The 25,966-nt window shown below is 41.2% G+C and overlaps 1 protein-coding gene across 8 annotated transcripts in view; it reads right to left on the bottom strand.

The window, feature by feature from the left end:
* LOC106082455 (dual 3',5'-cyclic-AMP and -GMP phosphodiesterase 11) overlaps positions 1-25,966 on the bottom strand; it is a 349,544-nt gene that overhangs the window by 68,543 nt on the left and 255,035 nt on the right. For all 8 annotated transcript variants that reach the window (XM_059364258.1, XM_059364257.1, XM_059364256.1 and 5 more), the window contains 2 exons: positions 14,533-14,920; positions 8,782-8,924 (listed from right to left, as the gene is read on the bottom strand). In XM_059364258.1, the coding sequence (XP_059220241.1) occupies positions 8,782-8,924; positions 14,533-14,920 (531 nt within the window). The remainder of the gene's footprint in view (positions 1-8,781; positions 8,925-14,532; positions 14,921-25,966) is intronic.

Consider the following 25,966-nt stretch of genomic DNA (forward strand, 5'->3'; position numbering starts at 1 on the left):
TTTGCCCTAAGATGTGTTTCTATCAACCTCTCAAGAGCCTTCAGCATAAAGGATGACAGACTAATGGGACGAAAATCTTTCGCCTTCGCGTGGTAGGGTTTTCCTGCTTTTGGAATGAAAATTACCTTTGTGTCCCTCCATCCCACAGGTATTCGGGCAGAGTATATCTCCCTAAGCCAGGGAACCAGTCTATCAGACACAGCATGTAATTCAACCGGTGATACATCATCAGAGCCTGGCGACTTAAAAGAGTCGAAACTTCTTATCGCCCAAAGGATTTTTGGCTCAGACACAATTTTCCCAATAGCTTCCGACGAATGCATCTGGCGCCACGTTGTCCGTAACAGAATTTCCCGGGAAATGTGTATGTGTAACGAGTAGTTCTATTAAAATTTAATTAATGATTATTTTTAGAGAAAATGTAGTAATATTTAGATTTTTAAAGAAATTTTCCTGAATTTTATCGTTTGACAAATATAGACTTAGTTGCAAAACCCAACCTCTTCCTGCTCTTTCGAGTAAACCTTAGTGAATTAGTGACTATCCTTTAAACCAAAGTCGCAAACACATACACATTCATGCAGCCGCAAATCTAGCGGAAACCAATAAATTTTCATTTTGGAACAACATATTTCATATCCTGTTCAACCAAAAAAGCAACGCTGACTGCTTAAATGAGCTACGGCCAAAAAAGAAGCGGTTCGCAAACATTTCAAATGCTTATTTTTCATCTTCCCACACATTCTCCTCTAGATGCAACGCATTGAATTGCTCTTGTTTTAATAGTCAAGGCCATTGCCACGATTAATTAGCACCCGGCACTGTTGGTGACAGCAACTTCCAGAAAACTAATAAGCGAAGCAAAAACCAGGAAATTGCTGAAATAAAGGTGCAACCCATAAAGGGTACCCCAGAAACTTTCAAAATTTGGAGAAAAAAGGATTTATAGCTGAAATATGACATTGAGTAGTAACTTTCCATTTAAAGAGATAACAACATGAGCACATCCTAGTCATGTTATGCAAGTCATTTCAAACTACCACAAATGAATTTCATTTAACTTTTCTAACGACTCATATACACTTTTTAATGACATCAGTTATAAGTTTGCCATTAGTGTTTTCTATGGGCAATGCATAAGCGTGTTGTACACTTTGGCATCAGCTTAATAGCAATTTGTACAACAGCAGTTATGTTGCTGTTGCTGTTGCTTGTCCTGGTATACGTGGAACATCTGCCTGTCATGCATAGAGATGCTATGACCTAGTTTATTAGGGTGGAAGTATTCTACATCAATAGAAATTTTCAATAACTTTTGTAGAGCATTCAAGTTTTCCAGCGTCAGTTACACCCCTCTCACCTTCAGGTCAGGCCTCCTGTACCACCTCGTGAAGGGCCTTCTCCACCGACCTGCCTATGAGGTATGCGTGTTGTGCCCCACTGAAGTTTTCCGGCGTCAGTCCCCCTCTCACCATCAAGTCAATCAGTCTTTTCAGTGTTTTCAGCAAAAAGGATGACAGACTAAAAGAGACGCTATAACCTTGTTTATTAGGGTGGAAATAATTTACATCAATGCTCTAGAAATTATTGAAAATTTCTATTGATGTTACATCAATGCTCTAGAAATTATTGAAAATTTCCATTGATGTAAAATATTTCCACCCTAATAAACAAGGTTATAGCATCTCTTTTAGTCTGTCATCCTTTTTGCTGAAAACACTGGAAAGACTGATTGACCTGAAGGTGAGAGGGGGGCTGACGCCGGAAAACTTCAGTGGGGCACAACTCGCATACCTCATAGGCAGGTCGGTGGAGACGGCCCTTCAAGAGGTGGTACAGAAGGTCGAGATGGTTCTCCTCGTGGATATTGAGGGGGCCTTCAATAATTTGGAGATAAGGAGCGATAGTCGCCTCACTGGACCGCACAGGGATTCACCCCTTAATATCCCAATAGACAAATAATATGCTTAATGGCAGGATTATTAATGCGAACCTGGAAGATAGTGGGGTCACAAGGCGGGTGACCAGAGGAACGCCCCAAGGAGCGGTGTTCTCACCGATTCTATGGAATGAAATCCTCATGGATCTCGGGGGGGACGGCGTGAAGATTATCGCTTATGCGGACAACGTCGTGCTGAGGAGGTTGGGACTATGGGCTACCAGAAATTGGTTGTTGACCAACCCATTGAAGACGGAGCTAGTGCTCTTTACGCGTAGATATAAGATACCGGAGTTCAGACTCCCATCCTTGAACGGATTCACCCTACGGCTGTCAAAGGAAGAGGAACACCGAGGGAAGAACCTGTAAGGCATTGTGCGCTTTTTACTCCTGCAGGAAGATGTTCGGTAGGAAGTGGGGGTGACTCCCGGGATGACTTATTGGATGTATACGCCCATCGTGAGGTTGTCGCGATGGACTACCAGACATGGGTTGAGGACCAGCTCAGGGAAGACAGAGCTGGTGCTCTTTACGCGTAGATATAAGATACCGGAGTTCAGACTCCCATCCTTGGACGGAGTCACCCTACGGCTGTCAAAGGAAGAGGAACACCGAGAAAATAACCCGTAAGACATTGTGCGCATTTTACTCCTTCAGGAAGATGTTCGGTAGGAAGTGGGGGTGACTCCCGGGATGACTTATTGGATGTATACGCCCATCGTGAGGTTGTCGCGATGGACTACCAGACATGGGTTGAGGACCAGCTCAGCGAAGACAGAGCTGGTGCTCTTTACGCGTAGATATAAGATACCGAAGTTCAGACTCCTATCCTTGGACGGGGTCACCCTGCGGCTGTCAAAGGAGGCGAAATACCTAGGCATAAGCCTCGATTCGGAACTGTCTTGGAAGAAAAACACCGACGAAAGAACCCGTAAGGCATCTTCCTGCAGGAAGATGTTCGGTAGGAAGTGGGGGTGACTCCCAGGATGACTAATTGCTCTTTATGCGTAGATATAAGATACTGGAGTTAAGACTCCCATCCTTGGACGGGGTCACCCTGCGGCTGTCAAAGGAAGAGGAACACCGAGAAAAGAACCCGTAAGGCATTGTGCGCTTTTTACTCCTGCAGCAAGATGTTCGGTAGGAAGTGGGGGTGACTCCCAGGATGACTAATTGGATGTATACCCCCATCGTGAGGTTGTGGCGATGGACAACCAGAAATTGGTTGTGGACCAAGCCATTGAAGACGGAGCTGGTGCTCTTTACGCGTAGATATAAGATACCGGAGTTCAGACTCCCATCCTTGGACGGGGTCACCCTGCGGCTGTCAAGTACCTAGGCATATCCCCCGATTCGAAACTGTCCTGGAAGAAAAACACCGAGGAAAGAATTCGTAAGGCATTGTACGCTTTTTCCTCCAGCAGCAAGATGTTCGGTAGGAAGTGGGGGTGACTCCCAGGATGATTTATTGGATGTATACGCCCATCGTAAGTTTGTCGCGATGGACTGCCAGAAATAGGTTGAGGACCAACCCAGAGAAGACGAAACTGGTGCTCTTTACGCGTAGATATAAGATACCGGAGTTCAGACTCCCATCCTTGGACGGGGTCACCCTGTGGCTGTCAAAGGAGGCGAAGTACCTAGGCATAGCCCCCGATTCGAAACTATCCTGGAAGAGGAACACCGAGGAAACAAGCCTTAAGGCACTGTGCGCGTTTTAATCCTGCAGGAGGATGTTCAGTAGGAAGTGGGGGTGACTCCCAGGATGTATACGCCCATCGTGAGGTTGTCGCCATGGGCTACCAGAAATGGGTTTAAGACCAACCCAGGGAAGACGGAGCTGGTGCTCTTTACGCGTAGATATAAGATACCGGAGTTAAGACTCCTATCTTTGGATAGCTGTCAAAGGAGGCGAAGTACCTAAGCATAGCCCCCGATTCGAAACTGTCCTGGAAGGGGAACACCGAGGAAAGAACCCGTTAGGCATTGTGTTTTTAATGCTGCAGGAGGATGTTCAGTAGAAAGTGGGGGGAGGGGGGTTTCGCCCAGGATGATTTATTGGATGTAAACGGCCATCGTAAGACCAGTACTGGCCTATGGGGCACTGGTAAGGCGGAAGGCCGTGGAGAACAGGACACGTACGGGAGAGTTCGAGAAGGTCCGGAGACTGGCCTGTGTCGGGGTAACAGGGAAAGTGAGATCCGCACCGCAGGCAGGCCTGGAGGCGATGCTGGCTATGCTGCCCATTGGGGCCTATATTCGGAACTGCGCCGCCAGGGTTGAGCTTAGGCTGAGGGAGCTCGGCATACTGAAGGAGGATGGTTGCGGCCACAGTTCGATTCTGAGAGTTATGGATACGGAGGGTGAACTGAGGAGGATTTCCGACTACTGGGCACCAGTGCCGACTGGAGTGAGTGGACGAATGGAGGGCGAATGGTGTACTTGAGGAGGATGAGACCTCGATTTACACATATGGCTCCAAGATGGAGTCAGGGACTGGATTGGGGGTCTACTCTGAAGCACTCAACATCAGTATGTCTTTGAGACTGCCGGACGAGTGTACGGTCTTTCAGGCAGAGGTCTGTGCTATTGCAGTGGCCGCATGAGAAATTCTGGTAAGGGCTTGCAAATGCTAATTTTGCCCATGAACATTCCACTAAGGACCAGGGGCAAACTTCTCACATATCAATGAGTGCAGTACGATTCAAGTTTAAGCTCAATGATAAGGGGCCTCCTTTTATAGCCGAGTCCGAAGGGCGTGCCGCAGTGCGACACCTTTTTGGAGAGAAGTTTTACATGGCATAGTACCTCACAAATATTGCCAGCATTAGGAGGGGAAAACCACAGCTGAAGATTTCTTCTGATGGTCTGTCCAGGATTCGAACCCAGGCGTTCAGCGTCATAGGCGGACATGGTAATCTCTGCGCTACGGTGGGGTAAGAAGTTTACCGCCCTCGAAACTCAGGATTTTTGTGGACAGTATGGCGGCGCTCAAGGCCTTGGGGTCAAGGATGGTGAGGTCGAGATGCATGGCGGATTGTTTGGAATCCCTGAATAGGCTCCGGACCCACGATGTGACTCAAACAAGGGTTCCTGGAGGGGATTCCAGGAAATTAGAGGGTGGACGATTGAGCCAGGAGGGGTTTGACTGCGCCGGGCGCACCAGTCATCGGTCTTGCCTACGTGCCATTTGTCGAGCTACTGAACACAGTAGATGGGATGGCCAGGGCGGCGTCGGTGGCTAAGCAGGATTCGGTGGATGGTTGCAAGAATGTGAAGGCGCTATGGCCAGTCATCAATCAGAGAAGGACGAGGGAGTTGCGGCATTCGCTAAAAGGTCGATTAGTATCTTGACAAGGGTCATAATCGGACACTGTGCCATTGGCAGCATGGCGAGGTGCTTGGGGATACCGCACCATGACTTCTGCAGGAGTTGCCTCGATGAGGATGCGGAGGAGACTATTGAACACTTGCTGTGTTCCTGTTCGGGTCTGCAGAGACGTAGGCTCTCCTTTCTGTGGAGCCCTTTCTTCAGTGATCTGGGTGAACTGGTTGAGGTTTGTTGAGTCAAGAGGATGGTTCCGACGGGGTTAGCCACACGCTACGGCGTAGATAGATCTGCGCTTGCGTAGGGACGGGCGCTTCTTCACCCCCCGCTTTGGTTCTCCACTCCTCCTGTCTTTTCTTTCATTCGTGTATAACCTCTAGTACGAGGTCTCACACTTTCTTTCTCTTTCTAGGGTACCACAATGGGCCAAACTGGCCGCCGAGTGAACTCCTCATTGGTGGGCAACCCTTTCAACCTAACCTAACCTAGCACTTAGTAAAATCATGCTGACGTTTATTTCTTATTTCAATTTCTTCATAAAATTTTGCCAATATGCGAACCACTCCCAATATTTTTTTTAGCAGTTTGATTTCAGAGAAAAAATACGGACGAGACTTTTCTTCGGCACCAATGGCTAATTTTCTAACCATCCTAATCTACAGCTTGTTGCTGTTGTAGCTGTTTTTTTCTTTTTCATTCTCCTCTACACAAGGTCATGTAGGGATGAACAAACGAACCAGGCTCTCCGAATGTGAGCATTAATTAAGGAAGACCATAACAGAACCAGAACCAAAGGAGAAATGCACCATGAACCATTCATTCCATTGTGGTACAAATAAAACAAAAGAACAAATTCCATTGAATAGAATTGAGAACGTGCCTAAACTTTATGGTATTGTCATCTATACATATGGGTGCATAAAAGATGGGAATATATGTGTATTTCTGGGTATTATGTGAATGGTATTTTACGATTTGGCAAAAACTACTAAACATAAAATGAAAGTGTATGTTTTGGAATGGTAGCAGGTGATATATGCGATATAATGGCATAAGAAATTGCAATTCAAGGAATAACAAGTAAAAAGGCGTTAAGCTCAGCCGGGCCGAACTTTGGATACCCACCACCTCGGCTATATGTGTAAACCACCTTTCGTCAAAATCCGGTGAAAAATGCATAATTCATGCCCCATAGTGGCTATATCGAAATACGGTCCGATTTAAACGAAATTCAGCAAGGACATTGAGTGGTCTTATAAGCAAAAGTCATTGTTCAATTTTGTAGAACAAACTATTGGTCTTTTTGGTAGCTTTATCCAAATATGGACTGATCTTAACAATTTTCGACAAGTATGTCGAAAAGTCTAACATAAGTCACTGTGTCAAATTTTAGCGAAATCGGATTATAAATGCGCCTTGTATGGTCCCAAAACCTTAAATCGAGTGATCGGTCTATATAGCAGCTATATTCAAATCTGGACCGATCTGAGCCAAATTGAAGAAATATCTGGAAGGGCCTAACACAACTCACTGTCTGAAATTTCGGCGAAATCGGACAATACATGTGCCTTTTATGGCCCAAAACCTTAAATCGAGAGATCGGTCTATATGGCAGCTATATCCAAATCTTTACCGATTTGGGCCAAATTTCAGAAAGATGTCGAAGAGCCTAACACAACTCACTGTCCCAAATTTTTGTGAAATCGGCCACCAATTGCGCCTTTTATGGGCCCAAAACCTGAAATAGAGGGATCAGTCTATATGGCAGCTATATCCAAATCTGGATCGATCTCGGCCAAATTGCAGAAAGATATCGAAGGACCTAACATAACTCACTGTCCTAAATTTTGGTGAAATTGGATTATAAATGCGCCTTTTATGGGCCCAATACCTGAAATCGAGAGATCAGTCTATATGGCAGCTATATCCAAATCTGGACCGATCTGGGCCAAATTGCAGACAGATGTCGAAGGGCCTAAGACAACTCACTGTCCCAAATTTTGGTGATATCGGTCACTAAATGCGCCTTTTATGGGCCCAAAACCTTAAAGCGAGAGATTGGTCTATATGGCAGCTATATCCAAATCTGGACCGATCTGGGCCAAATTTCACAAAGATATCGAAAGATCTAACACAACTCACTGTCCCACATTTTGGTAAAATCGGTTACTAAATGCGCCTTTTATGGGCCCAAAACCTTAAAGCGAGAGATTGGTCTATATGGCAGCTATATCCAAATCTGGACCGATCTTGGCCAAATTGCAGAAAGATGTCGAAGGGCCTAACACAACCCACTAACACAAATTTTGGCGAAATTGGACATTTAATGGGCCTTTTAAGGGTCCAAGACCTTAAATCGAGAGATCGGTCTATATGGCAGCTACATCCAAATCTGGATCGATCTCGGCCAAATTGCAGAAAGATATCGAAGGACCTAACACAACTCACTGTCCTAAATTTGGGTAAAATCGGTTACTAAATGTGCCTTTTAGGGGTCAAAGACCTTAAATCGACAGATCGGTCTATATGGCAGCTATATCCAAATCTGGACCAATCTGAGCCAAATTGAAGAAATATCTGGAAAGGCCTAACAAAACCCACTGTCTGAAATTTCGGCGAAATCGGACAATAAATGTGCCTTTTAAGAACCCAAGACCCTTAATCGAGAGATCGGCTATGTCCAAATCTGGACCGATCTGGGCCAAATTGCAGAAATATGTCTAGGGGCCTGACATAACTCACTGTCCCTGATTTTGGCAAAATCTGACACCTTTTATGGGCCCAAGACCTAAAATCGAGAGATCGGGCTATATGGCAGCTATATCCAAATCTGGACCGATCTGAGCCAAATTTCGGAAAGATGTCGAGGGACCTAACACATTTTACTGTCCCAAATTTCGGCAACATCGGACTATAAATATGGTTTTTGTGGTCTTAACACCCTAAATCGGCGGATCGGACTATATAGGGGCTACATCAAGACATGGTCCCATATAGCCCATCTTCGAACTTAACCTGCTTATGGACAAAAAAAGGTTCTGTGCATAGTTTCAGAGCAATATCTCGATTTTTAAAGACTGTATGGTGATTTCAACTGACAGACGGACGGACATGGCTAGATGGTCTTAGATTTTTGCGACGATCAAGAATATGGGGTCGGGAATGGAGTTTTCGATGTATTGCAAACAGAATGACAAAATGAAAACACCCCCATCCTGCGATGGTGGGTATAAAAATTGATTATCAAAATTCCTTCAGAAAACATAGCGGAAATATTCGGAAATATAATAGGAGAGCATATACAAGACTTCCATTGAATCATTTAACCGAAACATTTTGCAGGCATGTTAACACATCTCAACAACTTTATGAAGTATTTTCTATCAAAAGTTCAACGGGAAAATTTGTTTCTAAAATCCTAATGCATATACATTTGAACATTTCCTTCGTGTATCCCTTTGCGTTCCCCCTTAATTTCAACTTAATAACTATAAAAACCAAAGTCTTTACTTACTTCTTTGGTCCATCATTACTGCTACTGCAACGTCCTTGCACCAAAAACAACGAGCCACGGTCAGCATTCAATAAAATTGAAACATTTTGCAAAATCTTGTGGCACAGACTGCGAACTTCCAATTCATTGCATATGTCCTTTACCTAATGATGAACGCAATGTACAGGACAAGCACCATAATGAAATGACATGTATTGCCAACAGCCAACATTCAAATGGGAATCAAGATCATCATCATCAGCAGCAACATCATCATCAGCAGAAGCAGCAGCAGCAACAGCATTAATGTCATGTCATCACAACCCAATACCGCATGCAAGGAGAGCATACACAGCAAGACAACACAACAACGGTCCAAAGACATCAATGACACCATTTGTATCACATTAATGAACATTATCAACAGCATCCGTGGCGCCAGTGGCAGTTATGGCCAGAGTTATAGACGTGTCCAACAATTTCCAGAGTTATTGCAACAAATAGCAAAGCACCACACCACACCGCACCGCAAACAACATCATGGCCATAACAAATGTTGATTGGTTTTTCAAATGTCATTACGGACAGGAAAGCGATACAGTCATTGTGAAATGGAAGAGAAAAAAGATACCAAAAAAAAAACAATAGAGTAAATGGGATGGTTAACAAAAGATAATTAAGTTGGAAATACGTTGCATGTATTTATTATCTATAATTAACATCTTATTCGGAAATAATTACATGGGAATAAAAATCTTGTGTCATATCACAAACCTGCTCAATGCTCGTAATTAATGTTAATGCCACAGGTGCGTATGATTGGCTTTAATTAAATCAAGCTGAAGAGTATACGCCACAAGGGACATATGAGATGGAGTGTGTATAGTGGCATATAATACTACAAAATACAATAAAATAAAATAAAATAAAATAAAATAAAATAAAATAAAATAAAATAAAATAAAATAAAATAAAATAAAATAAAATAAAATAAAATAAAATAAATTAAAATAAAATAAAATAAAATAAAATAAAATAAAATAAAATAAAATAAAATAAAATAAAATAAAATAAAATAAAATAAAATAAAATAAAATAAAATAAAATAAAATAAAATAAAATAAAATAAAATAAAATAAAATAAAATAAAATAAAATAAAATAAAATAAAATAAAATAAAATAAAATAAAATACAATACAATAAAATAAAATAAAATAAAATACAATAAAATAAAATAAAATAAAATAAAATAAAATAAAATAAAATAAAAAAATACAATAAAATAAAATAAAATAAAGTAAAATAAAATAAAATAAAATAAAATAAAATGAAACAAAATAAAATAAAATAAAATAAAATAAAATAAAATAAAATAAAATAAAATAAAATAAAATAAAATAAAATAAAATAAAATAAAAGAAAATAAAAGTAAAAAAAAATAAAATAAAATAAAAAAAAATAAAATAAAAGTAAAATAAAATAAAATGAAAAAAATAAAATAAAATAAAATAAAATAAAAGTACAATAAAATAAAATAAAATAAAATATGATGATACAACTAACATATTCAGACAATAAATCTACTTTTTATGGGATTAAGACCCTAATTAGAAGATCGGTCTATATGACAGGTATATCTTTAAAGTCTGATCTGATTCATATGTGGGTCGGGTAATAAATAGAGTTTTTATGAGCTTCCGACCCTTAGTCGGCAGAGCGGTCAATATGGCAGCTGTATCTAAACAAAGTTCGATCTGAACCATATTAAGATCGGATATCGGGAGGCTCAAAACAACTCACTGTTTCAAATTTCAGCGAAATCGGGTAATAAAAAAAGCTTTTATGGGATAGAGACCCTTTATCGGGAGATCAGTCTATATGGCAGCTCTATCTAAATATAGTCCGATCCAAAAAATATTTAGGTGAGTTGTCAGGAGGCCTAAAATTTCTCACTGTCTCAAATTTCAGCGAAATCGGTTAAAAAATAAAGCTTTTATGGGCTTCAGACCCTTTATCTGCAGATCGGTCTATATGGCAGCTATATCTAAATATGGACCGATCTAAATCATATTTAGGTCGGATGTCGTGAGCCTTAAAATAACATACTGTTTGAAATTTCAGCAAAATCGGGGAATAGATAAAGCTTTTATGGGCTTCAGACCCTTTGTCGGCAGATCGGTCTATATGACAGCTATATCTAAATATCGTCCAATCCTTACCACATTTGGGTCAGATGTCGTGAGGATTAAAATAACTCACTGTTTCAAATTTCAGCGAAATCGGGTAATAACTAAAGCTTTTATGTGATAGAGACCCTTTATCTGGAGATCGGTCTATATGGCAGCTATATCTTAATATAGTCCGATCTAGTCCATATTTGGGTCATATGTCGGGGAACTAAAAAAATATCCCACTTTTTCAAATTTCAGCGAAATCGGTTAAAAAATAAAGCTTTTACGGGCTTCAGGCCATTTATCGGCAGATCGGTCTATATGACAGCTATATCTAAATATAGTCCGATCTGAACCATATTTGGGTCAGTTGTCGAGAAGACCTATGCTATTCACTGTTTCAAATTTCAGCAAAATCGGATTTAAAATAAAGCATTTATGGGCATTAGACCTTCTATCGGAAGATCGGTCTTTATAGCAGCTATATTCAAATATGGTCCGATTTGGCCCGTTCAAAAACTTAACCAGCGTGCATCAAAAAGACGTATCTGTGCCAAATTTCAGCTCAATATCTCAATTTTTGAAGGTTGTAGAGTGGTTACAACAGAAGGACGGACAGGCGGACAGACACACGGATATCGTTAAATCATCTTAGAATTTTACGACGATCAGAAATATATATACTTTGTAGAGTCGGAAATTAATATTTCGATGTATTGCAAACGGAATGACTAACTGAATATACCCCCTATACTACGGTGGTGGGTATAAAAATACAGATATTGAGCTGAAACTATGCACATACTCCTTTTTTTTCCATAGGCAGGTTAAGTTCTAAGATGGGCTATATCGGTCTAGGGGTTCTCCGTAGCGTAGAAGTTAGCATGTCGGCTTATATCGCTAAACGACTGGGTTCGTATACTGGCAGGAACATCAGAAAAATTTTCAGGGGGGTGGTTATTCTCTCCTAATGCTGGCGACATTTGTGAGGTACTTTGCCATGTAAAAACTTTTTTCCAAAGAGGTGTTGCTCTGCGGCATGCCGTTCGGACTCAACTATAAAAAGAGGTCCCTTATCATTGAGTTTAAAATTGAATCGTACAGCACTCATTGATATGTGAGAAGTTTGCCCCAGTTCCTTAATGAAGAGTTTATGGGCAAAGCCCCCAGATTTAAGGTTTTAGACCCATAGAAGCCACATTTATTATCCGATTTTGCCGTTATTTGAATTTTTGTGTTAAGCCGGTCCATATTTGACATAGCTGCCATATAGACTGATCTTTCAACTTAAGGTCTTGGGCCCGAAAAAGGAGCATTTTTGGCCGATTTCGCTGCCATTTGGGGCAGTGAGTTGTGTTAAGCCCTTCGACATATGTCTTCAATTCGGCTCAGATCGGTCCAGATTTGGACATGGCTGCCTGTCCGATCACTTGATTTTAGGTCTTGAGTCCATAACAGGCGCTTTGATTATTCGATTTCGCTGAAATTTGACACAGTGACTTATGTTAGGCTTTGCGACATCCGTGTCGTATATGGTGCAGATCAGTCTATAAAATTTTCCCCCATTACGCTGAAGCTTAGTACAGTAAGTTGTGTTAGGCCTCTCGATATCCTTCAGGAAGACGTCCTAGATCGGTCCAGATTTCGATATAGCTGCCATATAGACCGATCTCTCGATTTAAGGCCTTGGCCCCATAACAGGCGCTTTCATTATTTGATTTCGCTGAAATTTGACACAGTGACTTATGTAAGGCTTTACGACATCCGTGTCGTATATGGTTCAGATCAGTCTATATTTGGATATAGCTGGCAAAAAGGCCAATATTGAGCCTAAATTGAACAGTGACTTGTATTTATTAGACCACTCAATGTCCCTGTCTTTTTCACCGGATTATGACGAAAGTTGGTATACATATATACCCGAGGTGGAGGTATATCAAGTAATAGTCCGATTAGGACCTTAAATGAATTGAATGTTGACGACCATAGTAGTCATTTGGTAATATTTCAGGCCATTCGTATAAGAATTGCGTCTTGTAGGGCCTCAAGAAGCATAATCGGGAGATTGGTTCATATGGGGTTCATATCAGGCTATAGATCGGTTAAGACCACATGGGACATGTATGTTGAAGACTATGGGAGAAGCCCATGGAAGATCATGGGAGAATTGCGGCCTCTAGAGGCTTAAGAAGTCAAGATCCCAGAGCGGTTTATATGGCAGCTATATCAGATAATGGGTCAATTTGAACCATACTTGGCACAGTTGTTGGAGGTAATAACGAACAAGTTTGTGGAAATTTTCAGTCAAATATATGGTAGCTTTATTAGGTTATGGGTCGATTTGAACCATACTTAGCACAGACGTTGGAAGTTATATAAAAACATTTCCTGCAAAATTTCAACCAAATCGGATAAGAATTGCGGCCTCTGGGGGCTTAAAAAGTCAAGATCCCAGATCGGTTTATATGGTAGCTATATCAGATTATGAACCGATTTGAATCATGCCTGGCACAGCTGTTGGAAGTCATAACAAACATCTTTATGCCAAATGTCAGCCGAATCGGATAGGAATTGCGCCCTCTAGAGGCTCAAGAAGTCAAATCGGGAGATCGGTTTATATGGCAGCTATATCAGGTTATGAACTGATTTGATCCATACTTAGCACAGTAGTTGGAAGTTAAAATAAGACACTTCGTGGAAAATTTCAGTCAAATCGAATAAGAAATGCGCCTTCTAGTGGCTCAAGAAGTCAAGATCCCGGATCGGTTTATATGGCAGCTATGTCAAAACATGGACCCATATGGCCCATTTACAGTCCCAACCGACCTGCGCAAATAAGAAGTATTTCTGCAAAATTTCGAATGCCTAGCTTTATAGGCATAACGAAATAATTTATGCAAAGTTCCTGCCAAATCGGATAAGAATTGCGCCCTTTAGAGGCTTAAGAAGTCAAATCGGGAGATCGGTTTTTATGGCCGCCATATCAGGTTATGAACTGATTTGAACCATACTTAGCACAGTAGTTGGAAGTTAAAATAAGACATTTCGTGAAAAATTTCAGTCAAATCGAATAAGAATTGCGCCCTCTAGCGGCGCAAGAAGTCAAGATCCCGGATAGGCTTATATGGCAGCTATATCAAAACATGGACCGATATGGCCCATTTATAATCCCAACCGAGCTACACGAATAAGAAGTATTTGTGCAAATTTTCAAGCGGCTAGCTTTACTCCTACGAAATTTAGCGTGCTTTCGACAGACAGACGGACGGACTTAGCTAGATCGACTTAAAATGTCATGGCGATCAAGAATGTATATACTTTATGAGGTTTTAGACGCATATTTCGAGGTGTTACAAGCAGAATGACGAAATCAGTATACCCCCCATCCTATGCTGGAGGGTATAAAAAAAAAATATTAACAAAATCATAAACATAAAATAATTTAAATTTTTAACCCATTTCTATTTCACTCCACATCAGTTAATAAATTTCATGGATATTTTCAAAAACGACTCATTTTATAAATCACTAGCCACTTATTTCCATTTCTCCTCTTTTCTACACCCCTCAAAGTTCACACACTCTCAGACAATACCTTACCAGTTCAAAGATTAATTCCTTTTCGTCCAATTGCTTTAGCTCATTGCGTGATAAACGTTGCGGCCGATAATGATTATGATGATGATGATGATGTGAACTCGAACCAGACTGATGCTGATAATGATGACTGCTGTAGTGATAGGAACCACTGCCCATGTTACCACCAGTACTGCTGGATACCATGCTTCCACCTACACCGCAAGCACCCGCATTCGATGATAGAGAATTGCTGCCAGCACTGCCATTGCTATTGCTGTTACTAGTCGACTGCGACATGTTGGAGCAATCATTTGGTGTGCCTATACTCAGGAAAGTGGGTGTTCCATCAATGGTATTGACAATTGGTTTCAATAGACCACCACGCTCAAATTCATGTGCTGATATTTTTCTGTAAAGACCACAAGAATATGAGGAAATAAGTAGGAGTGACAATTTTGTGGAAAATTGGTTACAATGAGTAAGGAAATTGAAAAAGAAAAATTCTCTGCATATCTAGGAAACTATTGTAGAATGAAATATGGTTTGCTTTTCAGACACTGGCTACAGCATGGATGTATAGATCGATGGGGACAATGTGGTTATTTGGGAAAAAGAGTATGAATCAGTAACACAATCTGGGATGAAGGGCTCTCACACTCACACAATAAGCCCGAACGAATATGCAATAAAAAAAAGTACTGAAAGGGTGACACATACTGTTAGCAGTCACTATCTTGGGTCTAAAATAGCTCCAATGACTACCTATAGGCTAACGACACCTTATTAACCCATATTAAAAAAAAGACCATGATAGACCTCATGAAAATCAATTTTTCTTCATATTTTCCATGGAAATTCATTTCTATTAAATTTTCTGTTACAAATAAACGCTAAAGAGATTTTCTTCCCGGCGGGAAGAAAAAATCTCTGCATTTATATTGCGTGACAAGTTAAATGCCAATATACCGGCAACAAATCGCTGAGGCTTAAGAGCAAAAAAAAATCCTTTTTTTATACAACAGCAAAGGAAAAGCACTCGCATATGTTATCATTTTTGTGTAGAGAGATAGAAACTGAATAATGGAGAAAGGAAGGAAGTAGGCTTCTAAATGAAAAGAAAACAAAACAAAAGTAGAATAAAGCAAACATAAAACTTCCAACTTATGGCATTTGGTAACGCTTGGTAAACCATAGGCTTCCTTTATATGGTGTGGTAAACGCAGTCCTTCTAGAAAAGATTGTGGCTTTTAAGCCAGGCGATTATCTTTTTATTTGATTTAAGAGGGGGAGTTAAAGTGAAATAAGTTGGATTTTACTCTAAGTCAATTTATTTAAAACTCCTATTAGTCGCATGCCAACCTTTTTCTGATTATCCTTTTTTTTAATGGTTTACTGTGTTTGACTTTAAATTTTAATCAGTGATGGCCATCACATAAGGTAAAGGATTTACCGAGAAGGATCTGGGCAGTAATGTCAATAAAAGTGTGTATGGGACAAAGGGATTTGGTGTAAGGAAAACAAGCAAAGGTGTGATAAGTTCGTCAGGGACGAATGGGCCCACCACCATGGATTCTGCTAAAAATTTAAAGCTTCCAGGTCAAACCAGCAAAAATTAAAGCTTCTAGGTATCGAACAAGGATGATCGAGAGACCGGTTTATGTGGAAGCTGTATCAGGATATAGACTGACTTAGACCGTACTTGGCACAGTTGTTGGAAGTTGTAAAAGAACACCACTTGCAAAATTTCGGCCAAATCGGACAAGAATGGTTTGTGGTTTGTAAGGACTCAAGAAGTCAAAAGTCGGCCGATCGGTTTATATGGGAGCTATACCAGGTTATAGACTGATTTGGACGTTACTGAGTAAAGTTGTGGCATGTAAGGGCTCCAAAGTAGTCATATCGGGAAGTATTGGGTTGCCCAAAAAGTAATTGCGGATTTTTTAAAAGAAAGCAAATGCATTTTTAATAAAACTTAGAATGAACTTCAGCTGATAACTGACAGAAGAAAGAATGCAATTGCAGAGTCACAAGCTGTGAAAAAATTTGTCAACGCCGACTATATGAAAAATCCGCAATTACTTTTTGGGCAACCCAATAGTTTATGTTGGAAGTCATAACAGAGCACTACATGCCAAATTTCAGCCAAATCGAACAAAAATCGTGGCTTACAGGGACTCAAGACGTCAAATCAGAAGATCGGCTTATACGGGAGCTATATCAGGTTATCTACCGATTTGGACTGTACTTGACACAGTTGTTGAAAGTCATAACAGAACACAATGTGCAACATTTCAGCCAAATTGGACAAACATTGTGGCTTGTAAGGGCTCTAAAGGGCAAATCGGGAGATCGGTTTATATGGGAGCTATATCAGGTTATAAACCAATTCGGACCGTACTTGGCACAGTTATTGGAAGTCATAACACAACACCACATGCAAAATTTCAGCCAAATCGGACAAAAATCGCGGCTTTCAGGGGCTCAAGAAGTCAAATCGGGAGATCGGTTTATATGGGTGCTATATCACTTTATAGGCCAATTGGGATCGCACTTGGCACAACTGTTGGAAGCCATAACAGAATACTGTGTGCAAAATTTCAGCCAAATCGGACGAAAAATAAGGCTTCCAGTGGCTCAAGAAGTCAAATCGGAAGATCGGTTTATATGGGAGCTATATCAGGTTATAAACCAACTCGGATCATACTTGGCACAGTTTTTGAAAGTCATAACAGAACATCGCATGCAAAATTTCAGCCTCATCGGACAAAAATCGCGGCTTCCAGATGCTCAAGAAGTCAAATCGGGAGATCGGTTTATATGGGAGCTATATCAGGTTATAGACCGATTCGGATCGTATTTGGCACAGTTGTGGAAAATCATAACGAAACATCGCATGCAAAATTTCAGCCTCATCGGACAAAAATTGTGGCTTCCACAGGCTCAAGAAGTCAAATCGGGAGATCGGTTTATATGGGAGCTACATCAGGTTATAGACCGATTTGGACCGTACTTGGCATAGTTGTTGGAAGTCGTTGCACAACACTACATGCGAAATTTCAGACAAATCGGACAAAAATTGCGGCTTCCAGGGGCTCAAGAAGTCAAATCGGGAGATCGGTTTATATGGGAGCTATATTAGGTTATGGATCGATTTTGACCGCACTTGGCACAGTTGTTGGAAGTCGTAGCACAACACTATATGCAAAATTTCAGCCTCATCGGACAAAAATTGTGGCTTCCACAGGCTCAAGAAGTTAAATCGGGAGATCGGTTTATATGGGAGCTAGACCGGTTAAATACCGATTTGGGATGTACTTAGCACAGTTTTTAGAAGTCATAAGAGAATAGTGTGTGTAAAATGTCAGCCAAATCGGATGAAAATTGAGGCTAGAAGGGATCAAGAAATCAAATCGGGAGATCGGTTTATATGGGAGCTATATTAGGTTATAGACCGATTTAGATCGTACTTGGCACAGTTGTGGAAAATCATAACAAAACATCACATGCACAATTTCAGCTAAATCGGACTAAAATTGCGCCTTCCAGGGTCTAAAGAAGTCAAATCGGGAGATCGGTTTATATGGGAGCTATATCCAAATCTAAACCGATATGGCCCATGTGAAATCCCCAACGACCTACAACAATACTAAGTATCCGTGCAAAATTTCAAGCGGTTATCTTTATGCGTTCGACCGCTATCGTGATTTCGATAGACGGACGGTCGGTAAGATGGACAAACATGGCTAGATCGACTCATAATGTCGAGACGATCCAGACTTTATATACTTTATAGGGCCGCAGATCAATATTTCGTGGTGCTACAAACGGAATGACTAGATTAGTATGACACCATCCAATTTGAAACTGAACAAATTCGGCAGAGCCGGGCGGGATTCGAACCTGGGCACACGGAGCAACAACGAGAGCCGTTGTCTAGCGTTCGAAGCCATCAATACAACTACCACCAAATGCACAGAATCATGTGTACCACGGAAGTAGTGTAATCGTCATAGACAAAAAGTCTGTCATTACACAAAAACACATGCATTGGGAAAAAGTACAGCTGGTAGACGGGGTTGTCGAGCGTGGTTAATGGGGTAATTGTATCATAGAGGCGTATTCGCAATTAATACGATTCGAATACAGCAAACCAACGCACGGCCCTTGGAGCCATCACACCTAATATGGTTGAAAGGTCTTCTAACCAAAGAGGAAACGCGTCCCATAGTGGTTGGGGAGTGTTGCTATCTCTGGCTTTCCTTTTCCATTTGCAAAGAAAATCCCTCATCATTGAGCTCGTCTCGAAAGAAAAACAAACAAAAATTTTAAAATTTAATGATTTCGCTCTAACAGGCAAAAAATATGAAATGAAAAACTTTTTAAGTTTGGCCATGCCGAACTTTAGATATCCACCACCATGAATAAATTAACCATCCTCTTTTATAACAACTCCACTGCCATATCCGCAGTAATATGCAAATGGGGGCTGGTTTGGGTCATATTTGATTCAGCTCCCTGAGAACTTTTATACAAGTCACAGTTTCAGCGAAATGGGGAAACAAATGCGTTTATTGTAGGGATAAGACCCTAAATGGGAAAATCGGTTTATATGGCAAGTATATCTAAATATAATCAGATCTAGACCATATGCTGGCCGGATGACGGGGGGTTTAGTATAAGTCACTGTGACAAATTCCAGCGAAATCGGGTAATAAATGCAGCTTTTATGGACTTAATACCCTCAATCGGGAGATCGGTCTATACGGCAGCTATATCCGAATAAAGACCGATATGAACCATATTTGAGTCGAATATCATGAGGCTTTAATAAACTCAAGTTTTAGCGAAATCTAATAATAATTGAGGCTTTTATGCAGAATAACCATTGGTCGCCTTAATTTGAGGGTCACAGGTTTCAGTTCAGGAGGAGCTCGCGTCAAGGTTGTAAGCTATGGGTTAGTATGTTAAAAAGGGTACAAACATATTTATCAAAGGCCAAAGTCATTTGTGATTGCTTCAGAAGGACTGACAGATTGCGTTTCTGTTATAAGTCCCCATGATTAGGTTAGGGTTAGGTTTAAGTGGCAGTCTCACTCACTTAGACGTTTTCGTCCATTGTGATACCACAGGAACAGAAGAAGGCAGATGACTTCTAGTTCCTACCGTTGAACCATCCAGATCGCTTTAAAAAGCCCAGTAACTTGCGAATGTTCACATCCGCTAGATCAGACAGGTTCTCAAAGAAAAGAGAACCAAAAGTGGAGCTCCTTCTGACTGCTAGTGGGGGACACATACACAGAAGGTGTTCTATAGTCTCTTCTTCCTCGGTGTCCTCACAATTTCTGCAAAAGTCGTTGCTGGCAACCTTTAGTCTGCCAGCATGCTTTCCGATTAGACAGTGACCTGTCATGACGGACACAATGACTGAGACGTCTGATCTAGCCAATGACGGTAGAGCAGTAGTCCTCTTCAAGTCTAGATTAGGCCACATAGCTTTGGAATACTCACAGCCCCTTGTTTGTGACCATCTATCATTCGTTGTCCTTCGGGCATGCTCCTGAAAACTTAGCTTACATGTCTCTGGAGGCATTCCCACAGATTAAACTTTCCGTGGAATGTTGCGGGATACACACACATAAGTTGTTCTATAGTCTCTTCCTCTTCGATGTCCTCACAGCTTCTGTAAAAGTCGTTGCTGGCAACCTTCAGTCTGTCAGCATGTCTTCCGATTAGACAGTGACCTGTCATGATGGACACAATGACTGAGACGTCTGATCTAGCCAGTGACAGCAAAGCGGTACAACTCTTCAAGCCCCCTCTTTGTGAACATCTATCATTCGTAGTCCTTCGGGCCTGGTCCTGAAAACTTAACTTACATGTCGCTAGAGGTATACCCACAGATTCCAGTATCCCTGGAATGTGGAGAGTAGTTCCTAGTCTCCCAAGGTCGTCTGTTATACATTTCCCTGCAATTCTCTGTTGCCCTGCATCATGAACAATTGAATTTTGAACTGTTTAGCCATCTCGTTGAGAGATCAGCGACAGTCGAGGGCGGTTTTTGTGGTCAGAAACACGTTCTCCAGCGATTTAATGGCTGCCTGGCTTTCTGAGAAGATATTTATATTGTATATCTATATCTGAGCCATTCCGCCACTTCCATAAATGCAATTGTCTAGCCACAATGTCCAGAGGCATTAGATGTAGCATTAAATTCACTGCATCAGATGGTGTCGTCCTCAGTGTGGCTTTGATGCATAAACAAGCCCTCCTTTGGATCTGGTTGACTATTAAAGAGTAGTTGGACTTTTGAAGCGCCGTCCACCAGACCACAACACCATATAGCATTATAGGTCTGACAACTGCAGTACATACCCAGGGACAGGACGCGCGGTCCAATCCCCAAACGATTGCCAATGGCTCTCTTGTAGGTGTATAGGGCAAGAGTTGTCCCCATACTGGCATTAGGTTTGATACTCCGGTAACTCAACCCCCTCCAGAATGTCTTCAACCCACCAATACTTGGCCCGAGGAATAGTATAATGCAGAGTCCACCAGACCACAACATTAATATAAAACAATCTGATATGCCGGAATGCCACGGTGGGGCTGAGATAGCAATGTCTGCCTTTGAGGCTGAACCCCATGCAAGATCGTTTCTGTAGCCGAATGGGTAGAATGCTGGGATTACGACTGCGGTGAATGTAGGGTCGAATCTCAGCAGAGACCTGAACAGTCGCTACTGTGGTATCACAATAGACTAGGATAGTCTTTGGGAGTTCCCTTACAAGGTCGTTCCTGTAGCCGAATGGGTAGAATGCTGGGATTACCAGTGCGGTGAATGTAGGGTCGATTCTCAGCAGAGACCTGGTCTGTCGCTACTGTGGTATCACAATGGACTAGGATAGTCTTTGTGAGTTTCCTTAAAAATAGGCAGCCACTCTTACCTTGCCTAACCAATGCCCTTACTAATATTGGCAACATTTGTGGGATACTTGGCAATGTAAAAGCTCTCTACTGAGTGATTACGCTATGCGGCAAGCCGTTAAGGCTCGGCAACAAAAAAAAATATAAGTATCTAATCATTGAGTTTAAATTGGACAGGACTTGTTGGTATGAGTCAAAATATCCCTCTGCTGTTTCTTGGAAGAATGTTCATAAGCAAAATTTCAATCTGATTTTCTAAATTGATTTCTGGCCTCTTCATCATCAAAGCATTTTCATAACCATCAGCATAAAAATACAATCACCACCTTAGCGCACCACAGAGAAAACCCATTAAAAATTTATTATTAGATCAAACCACAACAGTCAACAACAGGTCAATTATTTTGCAGTTTCCTTTCACAGAATTTGTGATTCTAAATATAGCAACACAAGAACTTTAAGGTCATGAGCCAAAAAAAAAGCTGCAGACCAGTAGCAACATAGCATTCTGTCCTTAGGTAAAACAAAGCAGACAAGCCACAGCTAACAGGAAAAAGAAAAATAGAACACAATTTGGTTAAAAGAAAAAAAAAAACCAGAAGGAAACACAAATCCTAGCCATCAGCACACATTATCAGAATAGCTGCCAAATGTGTCCGCCAAGAGAAAAATAAGGTAACATGACCTCAGTGGTGAATATCAAAAGGATTTGGTCTATTTCAGTGTCCAAGGACTATGACAGACATCTGCATCAGCCATCAGCCATCAACAACAGCAACTGTGGCTACATGCAATATTTGCTCACAAAAGTTTCAGGTTTTTTTTCTATTAGCTTTTACTGTATTTTTCTGGGAAGTAAATTGGTTTTGTTAGTTGTACTCGTTGTAGTGGGTTTTTGTTGTTTTTGTTTCTTTTTTCTTTTGGACAAGTGCATCCGGCAGTTTTTGGCCAGCTAACTAACACTAACACCAGCATCAACACCATCGTTGCCCATCTACTGTCATACAGCCATTGCTAATGGCAATCATGGGAATAAACAATTCTATTACAAAAGGATAATGGAAAACAAGTATTTGAGGTGTTACATTGGGTCAGGCCGAATACTAAATGAGCTAAATGATAAGTGGCATGGTGGCAGCAAGAGAAATAGGATATCCCCAACTGAATGCTGATGTAAAGGTCAACTATCATCTACAGCTTATTGGAGGTCAAAAACGCATTGGTCTTATGATGACTTTGAACATCCAGCACATTATGCTTGGTTTAAACCCACACCTCAGTTAGGTTAGGTTGGAGGTTATGCGATTAGCAACCTCGTTTAATCACCGCTTCACTTTAATAGCTTAGACTGCAGACTTTGTAAGGCAAATTCTGCTGCTAGGGTAGATGGCGCTCAGGTCCTAACGGCTTCTTTCCTCCATATATCCGGAAGAGTTCATAATCGAGGACCAGACCTAGATATTAGGATTTCTATGAAAATATATGTCTCATTAAGAGATGGGAGTCTAAATGCCAGTACCAGTTCTGTTTGTCTCAATTTTGTATCCAATCCGTTCATCTTCACTGACCTTTATCTCCCTAATCATTGACAATTATCTGGCCCGGGCTAGCAGTTTGAGGCGTTTCTTTAGTCCGATTTGGCTGAAATTTTGTACAACGACTTCTCCTATAACCTTCAACGTGCATGCCAAATATGGTCTGAATCAGTCTATGTCTATATATATTACCCAGACCAAACGGTTAAAGCTAGAATCATGAAATTTTGCAGAGATGTGCACGGGTCAAGGCTGTATTTGGTGATATTCGTACGTTCCGGTACTAAAAAGTACCAAAAAGTACGAAATGGTGAATTTATTCCCAGCGCGAACGGGAAAGGCTAGGAGAATAAATAGGGGCTCAAAATTAAAAAGCGCCTCAAAAAAAATTAAATTCGGTGAAAAAAAATTTTTCAAAATAGTACTGGAAGTGGCAGAAATGGTACCAAAATGTTCGAATTATAAAAAGATCATAGTCACTCATTATATTTTTCCTAGTTGTACCTGCATGGCAAATTTCTGACCTCTAGCTCTATCTGTAAAGAAAGTACCTCTTGCTCTATATGTGATGAAAGTACCAATTACAGTACTAAACGTACATTTTCTCCCGTTACCAGTTCTATTTTTTCCCCTTTTTTCTTTTCACCTTCAATTTTTTGCACCAGTTGTTAAATTTAAAAATGTCTCCCTCTATCCATCCGCCCTGTACAAAGCTGGATACCCCCCATCTCGGGTAAATATGTAAACCACCTTTCATCAAAATCCGGTGAACATTGCATACATTATGCCCATAGCAGTTATATCGAAATATGATCCCATTTGGACCAAATACAATACTAATAAGTACAAGTCATTGTTCAATTGTGTATAGCAAAATATTGGTCTTTTTAGTAGCTATATCCAAAAGTAAAGCGATCTGAGCCATATACAACATGGATGTCGAAAACCTAACATAAGTCAATGTGTTAAATTCAGTAAAATCGGATTATAAATGCGACTTTTTTGGGGCCAAGGCTTTAAGTTGAGATATCGGTCTATATGGCAGCTTTATGCAAATTTTGATCGATCTAGACCAACTTGCCGAAATATTTGGAGGGGTAAAACTTAACTCATTGTCTCAAATTTCGGCGACATCGGACAATAAATGCGACTTTTATGCGCCCTACCCTAAATCGGAGGAATGGTCTATATGGCAGCTATATCCAAATCTGGACCGACCTGACCCAAATTGAAAAAGGATATCGAAGGGCCTAAACAAACTCAATGTCCCAAGTTCGGGTACCAAATATGGCTTTTATGGACCTAAGACCCTTAATCGGCGGATCACTCTATATGGCAGCTATATCCAAATCTGGACCGATCTGAGCCAAATTGACGAAGGATGTTGAAGGGTCCAGCACAACTCACTGTCACAAATTTCAGCAAAATCGGATACTAATTGCGGCTTATATGGGTCTAAAACCCTAAATCGGCGGATCGGTCTATATGGCAGCTATATCCAAATCTGGACCGATCTGAGCCAAATTGACGAAGGATGTTGAAGGGCCCAGCACAACTCACTGTCACAAATTTAAGCTAAATCGGATAATAAATGTGACTTTTATGGGCCTAAGACCCTAAATCAGAGCATCGGTCTATATGGGGGCTATATCAAGATATAGTACGATATAGCCCATCTTCGAACTTAACCTGCTTATGGCCAAAAAAATTACCTGTACAAAGTTTCAGCTTAATATCTCTATTTTTGAAGACTGTATTTCAACAGACAGACGGACGGACATGTCTAGATCGCCTTAGATTTTTACGCTGATCAAGAATATATATACTTTATAGGGTCTGAAATGGATATTTCGATGTGTTGCCAACGGAATGACAAAATGAATACCCCCATCCTTCGGTGGTAGGTATAAAAAATATATATAATAGGCGACTAAATGGTTTTTTCACAATTTAAAAGCTTTGGTAGCAAAATTGGTACTATTTGGTACTTTCGGCGATAGAGGTCCGAAACACCCAAAAGGAGGAGAGATAGACCCATTGATATGTATACCGATCGACTCAAAATTACTTTCTGATTCGATTTAGCTATGTCTGTATGTCCGTCTGTCTGTCTGTCTATATGTCCATCTGTCCGTCTGTCTGTCTGTATGTCCGTCTGTCCGTCTGTCCGCCTGTCTGTCTGTCTGTCTGTCTGTCTGTCTGTCTGTCTGTCTGTCTGTCTGTCTGTCTGTCTGTCTGTCTGTCTGTCTGTCTGTCTGTCTGTCCGTCCGTCTGTCTGTCTATCTGTCCGGCTGTCTGTCTGTCCGTCTGTCTGTCTGTCCGCCTGTCCGTCTGTCCGCCTGTCTGTCCGTCTGTCTGTCCGTCTGTCTGTCCGTCTGTCTGTTCGTCTGTCTGTCCGTCTGTCTGTCCGTCTGTCTGTCCGTCTGTCTGTCCGTCTGTCTGTCCGTCTGTCTGTCCGTCTGTCTGTCCGTCTGTCTGTCCGTCTGTCTGTCCGTCTGTCTATCCGTCTGTCTGTCCGTCTGTCTGTCCGTCTGTCTGTCCGTCTGTCTGTCCGTCTGTCTGTCCGTCTGTCTGTCCGTCTGTCTGTCCGTCTGTCTGTCCGTCTGTCTGTCCGTCTGTCTGTCCGTCTGTCTGTCCGTCTGTCTATCTGTCCGTCTGTCTGTCCGTTTGTCTGTCTGTCCGTCTGTCTGTCCGTTTGTCTGTCTGTCCATGTTAATTTGTGTTCAAACTAAAGATCGCAATTTTCTTCCAATCGTCTTCAAATTTGGTATGGGCATGTTTTTCGCCCTAGAGACGAAGCCAATTGAAATTGGAAAAAATCAGTTTAGATTTGTATATAGCTGCCATATATTTGTTCGTGCTATTTGCAGTAATACAGCAATTATAAAGTCAGCAGCGCCAGACTTTTGCTTTCGTTACTGGTTAGTTCTGCATAGGATTTGTTAGCCTTAGCTCAATGTTAATCATCCTACGCCGCGTGCTACTTGCAGGACTTG

This window comes from Stomoxys calcitrans, chromosome 3 (genome assembly GCF_963082655.1).
Source record: "Stomoxys calcitrans chromosome 3, idStoCalc2.1, whole genome shotgun sequence".
NCBI classification, from domain to species: Eukaryota; Metazoa; Arthropoda; class Insecta; order Diptera; family Muscidae; genus Stomoxys; species Stomoxys calcitrans.